Source organism: Gymnoscopelus braueri, assembly GCF_963280865.1.
Source record: "Gymnoscopelus braueri genome assembly, chromosome: 1".
Classification (NCBI taxonomy): Eukaryota; Metazoa; Chordata; class Actinopteri; order Myctophiformes; family Myctophidae; genus Gymnoscopelus; species Gymnoscopelus braueri.
The window spans coordinates 7,181,590-7,197,928 of NC_137603.1; the positions used below are offsets into that span (position 1 = coordinate 7,181,590).

Here is a 16,339-nt window from a genome sequence, read left to right on the forward strand (position 1 = left end):
ACACACAGGTTTGTATTACTATACTTAAGAAAAATGCCGAAAAATAGCTTGAGAATAGCTGAACAATAGCCGAAAAATAGCAGATCTACAAGCTCGCAACCCGTTGTGAGCTTGTAGATCGGCAATTAGTCGGTGTGAGACATCGCCGCAAAATGAAGGATAAAATAGGGAAAACCTAACCTCTAAATACCTCATATCATAACCCTAAACCCAACCTAAATCTTAAAACAACATTTTTTAACCTTAAAACAACCATTAGATTTTTTTAGGACCAGGAAAACGGTCTTCACAATGACTATTTCTCTGATTTGATGATCAGATGTTTGAAGAGACATTTGGTCCTCACAATTATAGTAATACACAGGGGCGCCGATTTATGTCTCCTTCCAAATATAGAATACATAACGGAGGATCAACTCTTGTCAGCCGGAGGGTAGCTAGCAGCTAGTAGCTAGTAGCCACAGAGGAGGATTTGTTCACATGCTTAGCAACGTACTGCTCCCCTAAAGAGTTACCGCGAGCGCACACACGTACGTACGCACGCACTATACTACTATACTTGAGAAAAATGCCGAAAAATAGCTAGAGAATAGCTGAACAATAGCCGAAAAATAGCAGATCTACAAGCTCGCAACCCGTTGTGAGGTTGTAGATCGGCAATTAGTCGGTGTGAGACATCGCCGCAAAATTAAGTATAAAATAGGGAAAACCTAAACTCTAAATACCTCATATCATAACCTAAACCCAACCTGAATCTTTAAAAAGGTTAAAAAAAGTCACCTAAAAACAACCATTAGATTTTTCTCTGATTCTACTATGTTTGAAGGGACATTTGGTCCTCACAATTATAGTAATACACAGGGGTGCCGATTTATGTCCGCGCTTTTGGGTGAGCAACGCACGCGCGCGTGCATGCGATTAATTTGCGGTTATTTTCCGGGTTTGTTACTTTTTGTTGTTACTTTAATGCGGTTAATTTGGTTAATTTGGTACAAATATTGTACTCCATGAAGTGTGAAGATGTCAGAGTTTTTTTCTTTTTTGTGATGAGTTTGTGATGAGTGCTCGTCATTTCCCCTGGGTGCTTCAGCCCCGAGGCACCCACAGTATTGGTAATACACACACACACACACACACACACACACTCACTCACTCACTCACTCACTCACTCACTCACTCACTCACTCACTCACTCACTCACTCACTCTCACACACACTTTCCCTTCCACTCTTGGGGAGTGTAAATGCTGTGTAGAACATAAAGAGGCAGCATTGAAGGCAGCGTTTTAATGTCCTTTTCAGATGTGATGCTGGCTTCATTGTTTATCTGGTATCCTAGTTTCTTCGAGGCACCACATCATTCTCTATACACTCTATTAATGTGACTGTTTACCTTGTTGATTACCGACCAGAGTCTTTACTCTGCTTATTCCGATCTCGCTCTGGATGAAGAGCGTCTGATAAAAACCTGCATTGTAAACCATTGGTTCTCAAAGTGTGGGGTTCTCTTCAGGGGATCCTGGGGGGGGTACCAGGAGTATATAACGTCACAATCATTTTAACCACTAATCATATTTTATAACTTGGCTATTCAAAAATAGCAGATATACGAGCTCATAGGGCGTCACTTCGTATGAGCTTGTGGATCTTCTATTTTTTTGAAAAATCGTGAAGATTTGAAAAAAATAAGCCAACATAATTAACTGATATCTTTGCTCCTTGACATGAAAACAGTTTGAGAACCACTCTCGTGTACTTTGTGCAGATCACGTCGGGCTCGGTGCGGCTGGTCCTGCAGGAGAGCAAGGCTCTGGTGAGCGAGTGGAAGGAACCTCAGTCCAGGAACATCAGTGTGGCGGCCTGCAACCACACCCAGGTGGTCCTGGCTGTAGGGCGGGCTCTCTACTACCTCCAGATCCTGGCCGGAGAGCTCAAACAGATCAGGTAAGACGGACAGACAGACAGACAGGACGAGGTCACTTTAAGTGGCACAGCACCGCCGAGACTTAGAGCCTGATTTATACTGTGTGAGTAATGAGCCATATGGCTCCTGGCTCTGTGTCCTCAGTGGAGGAAGAAGAAGTACTCCAATATTTAACAAGTAAAAGGCCTGTACTCAACTTTTACTTTTAGGAAAAGTACAAAAGTAATGGCATGAAAGTATACTTTCAGTACCAAAGTAAAAGTACAAAAAAAAACATAGATTAAAAAAAATAGCCGATCTAGGCCTGGGCCGTAGCGTAGCGTGACGGTCCAGGCACCCTATAGGCTGCAATGCCAGCCCGACAGTGTGTCGCGGGTTCGACTCCCGTTCCCGACGACCTTTCCTGCGTGTCACCCCCCCCCCATCTCTTTCTCTCCATTTCCTGTCAGCCTACTTTCCCTATCCCTCTCTAAATAAAGGCATGAAAAGCCCCAAAAAATAAATAAATAGCCGATCTACAAGCTCCTAGCACACATCGCTGTTGTGATCGCCTTGTAGATCAGCTATTTTTGGAGCGCGACACCCCGCACGCAACCAAGCATAAAAGGACTTGTCTTAGTTCTACAGGGATCTCTGCTCCACTAGTCCCTCCCTAACACATTTCTAGTCTAGTTTTTATTTGAAGAAATTGTCAATATATTTTTGTCATAGTTATAGTCATCATAGCTTAGTTTTTAGCCAGTGAATAAAAGCGGGAAAAAAAATCGTCATAGTTTTAGTAGACACAATGTACCACTGGAACCACTGGCCTAATGGATACCAAAGTGGGGGTCCTTGAGATGTTAAAAGTTTAACCCATTAATACCTGGAACGCATCTGTGTCACTTTAGATGTCTTTGGCTATTCAAAAATAGCAGATATACAAGCTCATAGCGCGGCACCGAGTGCCGCGCTATGAACTTGTAGATCTGCTATTTTTGAAAAATCGTGAAAAATGTTTAGATTTTTTTCCAAAAACTGTTAGGATTTAGATTTCTTTTAAAGAATCGCCTCAGGTCTTAAAGGGTTAAACAACCACTGATGTACAAAAAAACAACATGCATGTGTACCGTTAGGATATATTATGCATTGGGCAACATAGGCCTGAACAAGTACATATATACATATATCCTTCCATATCCTGCACACACGTTTTGTTTATTTTCATTTATTGTTTTGGCACCGTCTCTGTACGTCACAACGGCGGGAGGCCAGCCACTGGAGGCACGGCTATATGAAAGAACGTCATCACGCAGGGAACAGGAGGAGGAAGTGTTTGAAGAGCGTGGCGGCTCGTTTGTTACGAGTTGCGGTTTAGGAGTCGGTAACATTAAGTACACACGGAGGCCACATCTCGACTGAATATTCAGAAGATAAGCAGCGGATGGATAGTGCTGTCCTACAGCTATTTTCGGCATGCAGCCAAGTATAATTCAGGCATTAAGACGCTATCACGGCCTGCTAGGATACATTTTAGTCGACTAAATTAACTAAAATCGTGTGATATTTAGTGAAAACGAGATGGGCGATATTATCGATATCGCAATATATCGCAATATTTTATTTCCCAATACTGTATCGATACTCCAGGCCATAGTATCGCGATACTTTTGGAGAAAAAATAATCTGTTCCCATGCATAGAAACCAATGGTTGAAGTCCGGTCGTGACATTCTGCTCCTCTATATGTCGCTGTACTATATAGCTAGTTCACCTTCCAGTGATTCATCTCAATATAAATGGCAAAATATCGCGATATGTATCGCAATGTATCGCAATATATCGCAATATGTATCGCATCGCAATATATCATGATACAATCGTATTGTGACCCAAGTATTGTGATGCGTATCGTATCGTGAGGTTCTTGCCAATACCCATCCCTAATATTTAGTCAACTAAAACTAGACTAACACTATTCAAAAGACTATGACTGAAACTAAATTAAAAATTCTGTCAAAATGAACATCCATCCACCCTCCCTCCCTCAGCACTACAGAGATGGAGCACGAGGTGGCGTGTCTGGACATCACCCCTCTGGGCGAGGGGGGCAACGAGTCCCCGCTCTGCGCCGTGGGCCTGTGGACCGACATCTCAGCCCGCGTGCTCAAGCTGCCCTGCTTCACCGCCCTGCACAAGGAGATGCTGGGAGGAGGTGAGAGGACAATTATTACACATTATTAATAGACTGTGTCCCAGGGCAGAGAAAACCTCTTATCTCCATATTGTAACTTCTTTGTCTTGTTTCAGTGGTTTTCAACCCTTTTCATATATCCATTATTTGTTTAACAATAATTTAACTCTCCATTTGGTTTCATGTTACTCTCTCAAGAGTTAAAGTTTGGTTACCAACTCTCCATCATTTAGCTGGGGACCACCTGGAACCCCCCTCAAGGACCACTGGTTGAGAACCACTGCCCTACTTGATCATACTACACAGTACAGCGTCACAAAAGCATCAAAATGTAGCAGATCTGCAAGCTTGAAACGCAGTCCGAAGCAGCCCCATTGCACAGTCTCTGTTGCAACACGCTGGGCAAGACCTGGGATGTTGGTTGTCTAGGCGGAAATGGTTGAATTTGGCGGAAGTACCGCCCAAGGAAACGACGTTGATGCTTTACAAATCTGTTTACATTCTCAGTGAATGAAACGAGTGTTGTGATTGGTCAAAAAATGCAAACGCATACGACGGAAATCCTGTCCACTCAGGACTTCCGAGACACTCGCTGGTTTAGGTCGTGACCAGGCTCTTCTTTTCGCAGATGAGTGAGGCTGGGACCGAGGCTACTGTTGCAACGGGGGACATTTGCTAGGGGTTGTCATGGTAGTGGTATTCTGGGGAGCCGTTTTATTTATTTGTTCCTTCTTCTTTTTTTTAAACAACACAATATATTGCACAGTCAAATCTGTAGAATGCAGAAAGTCAGGTGTGATAAATGTTCTGTGTGTTATCAAGTTTGTGCAGAATGTAGTGCAATAACAGCCTCTAGTCTTTAACTGTTTTAGTTTTTAGCTTTGATGGACCTAAAGCAGCGCCTCCCTGAGGGCAGCAGAGGTCAACCAGGTGGTGACCTGGGTGGGGGGGGATGCCGTGGTGCTCTCCTGAAACTAATGTTTTCTCTTAGAGGTCGTGGAGAGATGGAAGAGAAGCACACAGCCACGCAGTGAGGGTTTTTCAGCTGTAATTTATGCCTGGCTTTTTAGCTTGATGTAATTCTGCCAAGAGAGAAAAAAAGGCTTTTGTTCTGTCCACGGAAGCAGCCAGTGGTGTAAAGTAACTAAGTACATTTACTCAAGTACTGTACTTAAGTAAAATTGAGGTACTTTTACTTTACTGGAGTATTTCCAATTATCAGTACTTTTACTTTTACTCCACTACATCTCAGAGGCAAATATTGTACTTTTACTCCGCTACATTTATTTGAAAACTTTAGTTACCACGTACTCTGCATATATAAATGATTACGTTTTATAGAACATACATTATCCACTTTATCCATATTTTATACCTAGGCTATTTGAAAATAGCAGATCTACAAGCTCACAACGCGTCGCATCGCGAGCTTGTAGATCTGCTATTTTCAAACATTTTAGTACTTTTTACTTCCGGGCTTTTACTTGTAACGGAGTACTTTTACATTGCAGTATTGATACTTTTACTTAAGTAAAACAGTTCAGTACTTTTTCCACCACTGCCAACATGTTGGTTGCAATTGTGTTGCAGATTCAACTTTTTCATAGATTTCATAGATAGGGCTGTTACCATTACAAAACTAAGTTGTTGATGAATTGTCTCTCAAATAATTGCGATTAACGATTTAATTGTGTTTTTGTTTTTTTTGCATTGAACATTAGAACGTATGAATACAAATACTATTCTGTTCCTGATCAAAAATTGCACAGGGCAGATATGACAAATAACTTAAATGTACATAGACATTACTGACATATTTAATAATTCTATTCAGCTGATCTACAAGCTTACAACAACACGTCAGGAACAAACGTGTTAGCTTGTAGATCTGCTATTTCTGCCCCCCCCTCCTCTACAGCAAAACTCTTTGCCGAAAATAGCCGATCAACAAGCTCACGACGCATCGCACTGCAATGCGTTGTGAACTTGTAGATCTGCTGTTTTTTCTGCAAATGGTCTGCCCAGAGTAGGGATGCTGGGGTTCAAGTGGTTAATACATTATAATTATTTGTTTTAAAGTTCCTATTACACACAGATCTATAGTAACTCTTGAGGACCCCTAGGGGGTCCCGGACTCCCTTTCTCCTCCTCTAGTTGCGGGTTTCAGAGAGGGCAGCAATGTTGATTTTAAATCATTTTCAGCTCCCTGGGAAAGTTTACTGTGTGTGTGTGTGTGTGTGTATAATTACAAAGCGATGTAAAATTTCTCCATTTCATTGCAGCGATCCATCCACTTCCATCACATTTGTTAATCATTATTTTATCATCTTTTAAGTCACAAACTTTGTCATCTTTTTATATAATAATGCAGTTTTTATTGCTCCCTCCAAGTTGATCTTCCAGTAATCTGCAGAACATAATTGATGGATGAATTATTTATTATTGTTTGAACAAAATGCAGGCCATACAAATGCTGGCCTTTATTAAGTCTGTCATGTTACACTTATTACATTGAGAACCCATTAACCCATTAAGACCTGAAGCCGATTCTAACATGTCTCCTAAATCCAACAGTATTCTGAAAAACGTATGTTTCTATATCAGTGGTACTGTTTCATGTCAAGGACCCCCAAAATTATATGTATTTGGCCGCAGACCCCCCCATCTCAAAATATTTTGTTCCAGGGACCCCCAGAAGCAAAGATTTTAGTTAAAAATGTTTGCTTTAGAAATATATATATTCAACGATTTGCACACATTTTCACGATTTTTCAAAAATAGCAGATCTACAAGCTCGTTACACAGATGCATTCCAGGTCTTAAGGGGTTAAACAGTGAAGTCCCAAGAAGTACACTTTCTGTGAATTTGTGGAGAAATAATGTATTTAATATTGGCCTACTTTTTTTTTACTAATCTATGTTTTGTTTTTTTTGCCTTGACTGTCTAGCTGAATATTTTACTGCATAATGTGTTCTTCCTTTTTTGCTGTAAGATGCATGTGGCTTATAACATCAATGTGATATTTAGAACATCTTTCTCGTTGTGAAGTGTGCATGCGTACAGTCGTCGCCCTATAAGCCAGTTGATGAATGCGTGCATGGATATCACCCCCAGACATCTTTAACACATTAAAACCAGGGACGCATCTGTGTCGTTTTAAGATTTATTTGGCTATTCAAAAATAGCAGATCTACAAGCTCATAGCATGGCACAAGTGCCGCGCTATGAGCTTGTAGATGTGCTATTTATTTTTTTTATTGTGGAAAATTTGCAAATCTTTGAATATATACGTTATAAAGCGAACATTTTGTGCTTCTGGTGGTCCCTGGAACAACATATATTGAGATGGGGGTCCACGGCCAAATACATATCATTTTGGGGGTCCTTGACATCGAAAAGTTGGAGCACCACTGATATGGCAACATACTGTTAGGATTTAGAAAACATTTTTTATTTGTCTGCGGACAAAATGTTTTGTTCCAGGGACCCCCCAGAAGCAAAGATTTTAGTTACAAATGTTCGCTTTAAATATATATATATATTCAAAGATGTGCACATATTTTCAAGATGTTTCTAAAAAATGGCAGATCTATCAAGCTATGAGCGTGTAGATCTGCTATTTTTGAGTAGCCAAATAAATCTAAAATGACACAGATGCGTTCCCAGTCTTAATGGGTTAATCCAGCTATAAAACAGAACTGGATAAAAAATGCCTTGTCGTGTGCCATGTGCATTTATTTATAAAGCTTTAATTTTCTCCTGCTAATCAAATCTAAACTTCATGAAAGGCAAATGTAAAGAAAAAGCGTTGTTTTGTGTGCATCTTGCTCACACGTGCCTATAGCATCCATCAAAGTCCAATTCCCTGAACACAATCCAGATGGCGGCTTAATTGGATTTCTGTTGGAATTCTTAATTATTTGACAATTTATGCAAATATTTACCCGCTATTTACCCCCCCTCCCCCCGCAGCCCCCAATGTGTTTTCCAATTGTATGCTATTCTGTCATGTGTTCAGTTTCTAAAACCCACATTGCTTTTACGTCATGTACTGTATACAGTGTTGCCAGATTCTGTGAGAGAAACAAGCAACCAGGTCTAGGAAAACCAGCCCAAAAGATGCGACTATGGGCCACATGAGCACTTTAACATATACATCAGCTATTTGAAAATAGCAGATCTACAAGCTCACAACGCGTCGCGATGCGACGCGTTGTGAGCTTGTAGATCGGCTATTTTCAAATGAAATATTGCGGGCAAATTATAATAAGCAGATCTGGCAACCCTGACTGTATATCGTCTCTATAAAAGGTGATAATCGGCTGGTTGGTTAAAACCGGACCCAAGAGCCACTGTGAGGCCTAACTGGGTTGTAAGGCCAGCTAGTCGTCCTTGTATATGTGATCCGTGATCAACTGGTTTGTAAGGCCAGCTAATGGTCCTGGTACTCTGGAGAGAGTTAAGACGACAACTGCTGTTCACATGGAACCCTTCTCCACTTCGGCCTTCAAAGTTCTCGTTTGGGGGTCCAAAGGGACATGGGGGTCCCTTTTCCTTTATACGTTTGGCCGCGGTGCTAGTGACATTATGGTGATGTCAGTCATGTCCGTATATGGAGCAAGCGATGACAGTTATGCCCAAGGGGAGGGTCTATGATGTCAGTCTTGTATGTTTCGGTTAGCTCCATATGTGGGCCTCCAGGAGAGGTTCTCTGATGTCAGAGCTAGGTATATGTTAGTTATCTCCATATATAGAGAAGTCTAGGAGAGAGTCCCTGATGTCAGACTTGGGCAGGTCGGTTGTCTCCATATACGGGGATATCCATATATGGCTAATGCTGGCAAGTACGCCCTGAACGTTCGCAACAGTCTCTGTCGGGTGGAAACCATAATATGGTTTCCATATATATTTCCATTATGTCCAAAACTGTTACTTTTCAACTTTTTCAAAAACTGAAAAAATAAATAAAAAATAGCAGATCTACAAGCTCAAAACGCGTTTCAAGCTTGCGGATCTGCCACTTTTGACAATGTAGTATGATCAAGTAGGTTGTTAATTTCCCCCAAAAAAACCACAACAAGTTTAAATATGGAGATAAGAGGTTTCTGCAACGATATACAAAAATGAAATATTACGTGACTGTCTGTGTCTGTACATTGTCTTAAAGAGGGATAATAAATCATTCACGTGTGTGTGTGTGTGTGTGTGTGTCTCTCCCCCCAGAGATCATTCCTCGCTCCATCCTAATGACCACCTTCGAGGGGAGCTACTACTTGCTGTGTGCCCTTGGAGATGGTGCTCTCTTCTATTTCGGTCTGGACCTGCAGACAGGTATAGGTCACCCACCCCAGCAGCACGACCATCAAACATCTATTAAAGTCATATTATGACCAAAGATGGGCCGGTCCCAACCCCCCCTCGCCACTGGTACACGAAATGGTTCTCCGAAAAGCGGGCGCGGTTGGTCGCTGACACACAGACGGGTCTCGAGCAAAGAACGTTTTCTCCTGATTTGTCCGTCTGAAAATAGGCCGTTATTTTGATGTCAGAATGTTCAGAACGTGAGTGGCTTGTAAAGAATGGGTCCAGTATTTACTTCAGTGACTATGAGGCAAAGGAATCTTCCTAATCTGTGTTCATGGTCATTGGAACTAAGACTCATGTCCTGAGTCTGCTGGTCTCCTATGTTAACTCATTCACTGCCAGAACTTTTTTTTTTTGCGTTTGCCCACTGCCAGAGATTTTTCATTGAAAAAAAAAGTACTCAGGAGCTGAGATACACATTTTTTAAGTTTTAAGTTAACAAGGAAGTGGATGGGAGTCTAGATCTTCGAAAAATCATATCTCCTTGGCCTTTGGGTCAAATAATAAAAAAAAAATTGAAAAATTTGAAAAAATTTAAAGTCGTTTTAGTCGTTCTTGGCAGACAGGGCTTAAGGGACAGAAGTCGTTTTAGTCGTTCTAGGCAGGTAATGAGTTAATACCCATCTGACACACATACAGGAAATCAATCAAAGTTTGGGAGTCTTGGTTTCTCCTAGCCCTGGTTCAGAGCGTTAGTGAGTTCCCTCTAACGCCCTGGAAGAACCCTCGCTTTGCGCTTGTACAAGGAATTCCACTGCCCTGCGAGTGCTCAAGAGTAGTGAAAATAAACAAAACCATTTCGCTACTCACCGAAGCAAAGGCTGTTTTGTGTTGTTGAAAGTCTATTCTCGGAACCCGCAAGCCTCTCAGCACCCCACCTACTCTGTAAAATACACTTTTTGGGCAGAAAATAAAATATGTCAGCGAGACGGAAAAACATTTTATTTACTCCACAGTGCCCTCTACAGATCTGGAGGATTTGAACTTACCATTAACCAAAATGATGTTGTCCAAACATCACAGCAATCGGTACACATTATCTCTATAGTCTATGTGATCAAGATGGATCTGTCAGATTTTTTTTATATTCCATCCTGATTCTGAAGTTTGCAGGCGTGGCCCGTTTTGAACAAAATGCCTCAAATCACGAAGGCAGCGTCCGATTGCCGTGAAACATTGATGGCCCCACAATAAGCTATACCTGCCCTGGTGGAGACCTGTGCTCCGAGGGGCACATTTTTCTTAGTTTATACTGTCACAAGAAGGTTGTCGTGCGGCGACGAGAACAGATCTTCAAGCTAACGTTAGCCTGTAGATATGTTCTTTTAACACATTCCATGCCAGACGTTAATCTCATAATGTACTCACCAGTGCCAGCGTGTTGTTGTTGTTTTTTTGTTTTTTTCACGTCGCCATAGACCTTGTTAAAATCCTTAAGATTGAGCTGTGCACTGTTTGTAAACATCGCGGACATCTCCCGGCTTATACCAGTGAAGACCACGTGTCAAACGGGGCATCCATGTTGTAGTTAGAACGGTTTACGTTAAACAGTGATATGCGAGGAGAAAAAACTACAAGGAGAAAATGGAGTTTCAGTTTCGTCATTAGAATGGGGGCGGACGGGATCGGCAAAACCGGATCCCAAATAATTCCGTTTCCGGTGGTGCTACAAGGAAATGTGCCGTACCAAAAATAGAAAAAAGTCATTTTTTTCAAAAGGAAAAAGCACCGGTTCGCGTAGATCTACGCGATTGGCACGTGGCGGCTTTAAATAGGTTCACGTAGATCTACGCGATTGGCACTCAATGTGTTAAGTCAAGCGACTCCGGCGTGAGATGAGATGGCGTAGAAATGGAGCTGCACACAAAAGGCTGATACTTCAGAGGATTGCGACGGGCACAGGCGGGCGTGTGTGTGAGATAGAAGCACCACCACAATCGCTCCACCTGTCAAGATGTGCCCACATCTCCCTACCTGGCTGCCGCTCGCCTCTTGGTTGAACATTAATTACCAGACGTGTCAGTCGCTCGTCCCGTCTCGCCCCGTCTGAAGAGACCTTTTATTCAGCGAGCAGCAGCATACCAAAGCCCTCCGTTTACAGCACCACTGAAGTTTGTTTGACATTGAATAAGCGATGTTCTGTGAACATTATAGAACATTGCACATTAGCATGTTTGTCAAGCAGTACAAACCGCTTGACAAACATGTCAAAACAACAGCACGGGGTAGAGCGTTGCTTGGCTCTCGGTATAATGAAGGTTATGGGCGACTTTCAAGTGGAAATTGTGTTGCTATTAATGTAATTGGCTTGACTCCCGACTTAGTTTGATACACATTATTTATCACTATTAATGTGTGAGGGGAAAATATTGTCAAAAAGGGCGTGTTTGCATCAATTTCAACCACTTATTCACATGAACCTTAGTGTCCCTATTCTGGGCATATCATAATAGTTATACATTCAGCTAAAGTAGCAGACCTATCGGCTCACGACGCATTGCATTGTGAGCTTGTAGAGCGGCTCTTGTAGAAGGGAAAAGGAGGCGGCCGATTATAGACCCCTGGGGGACACCGGTCGGTGAAGTACAGTGCTTAAGCCCTGTTTTTTTCCAACATTTTGTAGATCAACCATGTTATTTTATTTGTATTTGCCCTCTAGGTGTCCTGAGTGAGCGTAAGAAGGTGACCCTGGGCACCCAGCCCACGGTGCTGAGGACCTTCCGCTCCCTGTCCACCTCCAACGTGTTCGCCTGCTCCGACCGGCCCACCGTCATCTACTCCTCCAACCACAAGCTGGTGTTCTCCAACGTCAACCTCAAAGAGGTCAACTACATGTGTCCCCTCAACTCGGAGGGCTACCCCGACAGGTCAGGAACCCCCCCCCCCCCCCACCCCGCGCTACGAGCTTGTAAATCTGCTGTTTTTGAAAAATCGTGAAAATGTGTGCAAATCTTTGAATATATATTGTTTTAAAGCAAACGTTTTTAACTCAAATCTTTGCTTCTGGGACCCCCTGGAACAAATTATTTTGAGATGGGGGTTCGCGGCCAAATACATAAATTTTGGGGGACCTTGACATGAAAAAGATGGAGCACCACTGATATAGAAACATACGTTTTTTTCAGAATACTGTTGGGATTTAGGAGACATGTAGAATTCTCAGTCGCCACCCGCTTGCTTTCACTCATTTGGTTTCCATAGAAGCCAGCATTCCTTCTAATGGAAGTATGTCGCGCATCAAAAACGGCAGATCTACAAGCTTGTGGCTACGAGCCTGTAGATCTGCTGTTTTCGGTGCGTGGTCATTTTAGGATTAAAGGAGTATTTTTAAGTGGTCAAACTACCAATAGAATTCATGTTCAGAAGCTTCTTCCATAAGACATGAATGCGGTCTCAGATATTTCATAAAAAAAGCAAAAGGTTAAAGCTTCAATCTGTGATTTCTTTAACTGGTTGGATGTATGTAGAACAGCAGTAACATTGGTTTGGAATGATAATACCTAAACGTCATAAAAAACAGTGTTAGCGCTGCGCTTGGATCTGTCGGTAGCCGTGTTGACAAACCGTGTACATTGGCGTGGCGTGGGCGTGCCTTCAGATCAGGAAGCAGGCCACGCTTTACCCAATCAAATGTAGTGGGCGGGATTTACATGTGTGTGCTGCTCAATTCCCACTGGAAACAAACCGAAACTCTTAACTATAGCGTCCTCGAAGCAGACAAAACCACGGAAAGTTAGTAACATTTTAACTTGCTCTTTCATCATAGAAACAAGTGGGCTTATAACCAAAACGATGTTTTTTGGAAGAAATTGTGTTAGCGTTCCGTGGAGAAATATTGTTAGTGGGAATGAAAACATAGTCGCACCACCGGAAGTAGAGGGCAGACCAAAACCCTGGTTTCCCTGAGCACGGGTCGTCCGTTCAGCTCCGCCCAGAGCCAAATGAATAAGTAAAAAACAGCAGAGGGCGCTGTTTTTCCTTTTTATTTGACGATGGGTTCCCAGATTGGTTGGCAGCAGATATTAAACTCTCTGTTGATTACAAGAATATATATAAATATCCAAGATTGATTACTTTTAAGTTTTCCTTGTATTACTTGCACATTATAATGAGTCTGTAGTATATTTCTGTGGTCTGGGTCTTCGGTTTCAGAGAAATAATCAAAGACGTGAGACGGTAGATATTGATTTGACATTGATCAAGCGTGGCTTTATTATACTATACAGAAGCATCAGTGTAGGTTCCCCCAAACTCTCCCTGACCTTAGTTTTTATACTGTCATTATTAGACCTCCTCTCCGTCATCTTTCAATGCAGTCATTACTCATGTCAATTCTTAACCCATTAAGACCTGAAGCCGATTCTACAAATGTCTTCTAAATCCCAACAGTATTCTGAAAAACGTATGTTTCTATATCAGTGGCGCTCAAACTTTTTCGTGTCAAGGACCCCCAAAACGTTTTATTTGGCCGCCAAAATTATTTATTTGGCCGCCGACCCCCATCTCAAAATATGTTGTTCCAGGGACCCCCAGAAGCAAAGATTTGAGTTAAAAATGTTCGCTTAAAAATAATATATATATTCAAAATTTGCACACATTTTCACGATTTTTCAAAAATAGCAGATCTACAAGCTCGGCTTGTATATCTGCTATTTTTGAATAGCCAAAGTGTAAAATAATGCTTTTTAGCTCAAATAAAAAAATGACACAGATGCATTCCCGGTCTGAATGGGTTAAACAATAGATTTTGTCATGGCACAATCATCCATCATAATCCATGGTGACCGGCTGTACGTGATATTTGGTCCACTGGTTCCTATCATCTTACTGTTGCTTGGCACACTATGACCTCCGCTCCTTTTGGTTTGGCATGCCACTTTGTCTACCCTTATCCTTAATCCCAGATGTGTGCTTATCTATCGATCTACCTCTGGGCCCCATCTTAAATCTCTTTATGCATGTTTTGTGCCATTTGCTATTTCCTAACTTGGTGCCAACATATTGTAGACATCTTACATAATCATTGCGTGACATTCGCTCGTGCTCTTTATACTTGAATACAGTTACTGTGCTGCATTACATTTCCCAAATCCCATTATTATTCTCTCTGACCCTATGTTCCTTTAACACATTCCATGCCAGAGTTTAATCTCATAATGTACTCACCAGTGCCAGCGTTTTATTGTTGTTTTTTTGTTTTTTTCATGTCACCACAGACCTCGCTAAATAAGTTAAAAGTGCGCGTTCATTTGGTTCTAAACACACAGCGGATCCGTGAGAAACGGCCAGCGAAAACAGTTTCCAAATGCGAGCCGCCATCTTGAAGATACAGCCGATCAACGCTAAACAGTGATCAGCGAGGAGAAAAACAACAACCGAGAAAATCGAGTTTTAAACAGGATCCCAGACAGGAAGTGGATACGATCGAAAAAAACGGAACCCGAATAATTCTGTTTCCGACCGGAAACCGGAAACGGAAATGGATCAAAAAAATTCGGAAAGTGCACCTGGGGCAATTTCAATGGGAATCGGCGGTTCGCGTAGATCTACGCGACTGGCACGCTGCGGCTTTAAATAGGTTCGCGTAGATCTACGCGACTGGCATTCAATGTGTTAATTGATGCCACAGTTTGTTTGTGTTTGTTTTATTGATGTGTGTTGTTGTTTCGTCCCCAGTCTGGCCCTGGCCAACAACAGCACTCTGACCATCGGCACCATCGACGAGATCCAGAAACTGCACATCCGCACGGTTCCCCTCTACGAGTCCCCAAGGTCAGAACACTGTTTTAGTACTCTGCAAGGTGGAAGACCGGGACAAAACATAGGTTTTTACCCGTGTGTGTGTGTGTGTGTGTGTGTGTGTGTGTGTGTCCTAATCTCACAAAACCACTAGACCAATCGGTGCCAAACTTTCTGGTCCATTCTGCGATTAGGCCAAGGGAAGTCACTCCCCAGATATTTTCAATTCATCAATGACGGCTTTAATATTTTTGTGAATGCATAACGGCACATCTAATGTCCTTCCAGACTTCGGGATATTATACGGTATGTCTGCGAGGCTATGGAGTGGAACTAGTCTACACACACACACACACACTTAACAATCTGGTTAAGTGTTCAATCGATCAATCAAAGCCAGACAACTCTTCCACAGTCCTCAAATGCTACAGAGAGTCTGTAATAATTCCACCTCATTAATGTTCAGCACGGGAAGCTGCGACGCTCAATTCTGAGCTTCCCGTGGCGTTGAGAAAAGATTAATTCTGCCCTTGTGAAAGCACTCACAGCTTGCAGGGGTCGTGTTGGAATCCACGGACGGAGCTAATGTCAACAAATAACCGGATTTAATCCCCCCGTCGGATCAGAACAATTTCTGGGGAGAGCTGTTGAGAGACAAAACTCTTTCTCCTGGAAACGTTTCAAAGTGAACGAGGACTGTTCGGTTCTGGTTGGCCCGCCCGCCCTGATGTTGGCGTGTATGTACGATGGAGCCGTTCCAGGGGTGAACCATTTGTCAGGATTAACTAACCCTAACCTCCAGCCACTGTGTGAAAACATGTCAAGATTGTCAAATTTTAGTTTTTGATCCGCTTTGAGTGATTTCAGCTCGATTGGAACTTCCGCTTCCATAGCCATGAGATTGGCTACGGTGCCTGTGTCTACGTGGGTATGGATGGTGGAGATGTCGGAATTGGTTTAGTGCTGGAGCCCGATTTCCCCGATATCCTGGTTTTGGAGAGTCCTTGACGACCGATTACCGATGTTTTTGAGGTTTTTTTTCTCATTTGTAAATGAAAAGTGCCAAATCTTGAAATCAATTTGAAGAACTTAGATTTGATCAAAGTTTCTATTTGAGAACATTAAAAGGTAAAGACATT

General features: G+C 42.3%; 1 protein-coding gene across 2 annotated transcripts in view; it reads left to right on the forward strand.

Moving 5' to 3' along the window:
- ddb1 (damage-specific DNA binding protein 1) overlaps window positions 1-16,339 on the forward strand; it is a 119,266-nt gene that overhangs the window by 55,628 nt on the left and 47,299 nt on the right. For both annotated transcript variants that reach the window (XR_013933526.1, XM_080434512.1), the window contains exons 13-17: window positions 1,766-1,944; window positions 3,954-4,117; window positions 9,321-9,428; window positions 12,121-12,328; window positions 15,138-15,233. Coding sequence is in view for 1 of the 2 variants with exons in the window: in XM_080434512.1 (XP_080290638.1) it covers window positions 1,766-1,944; window positions 3,954-4,117; window positions 9,321-9,428; window positions 12,121-12,328; window positions 15,138-15,233 (755 nt within the window). In the remaining variant the exon portion in view is untranslated. The remainder of the gene's footprint in view (window positions 1-1,765; window positions 1,945-3,953; window positions 4,118-9,320; window positions 9,429-12,120; window positions 12,329-15,137; window positions 15,234-16,339) is intronic.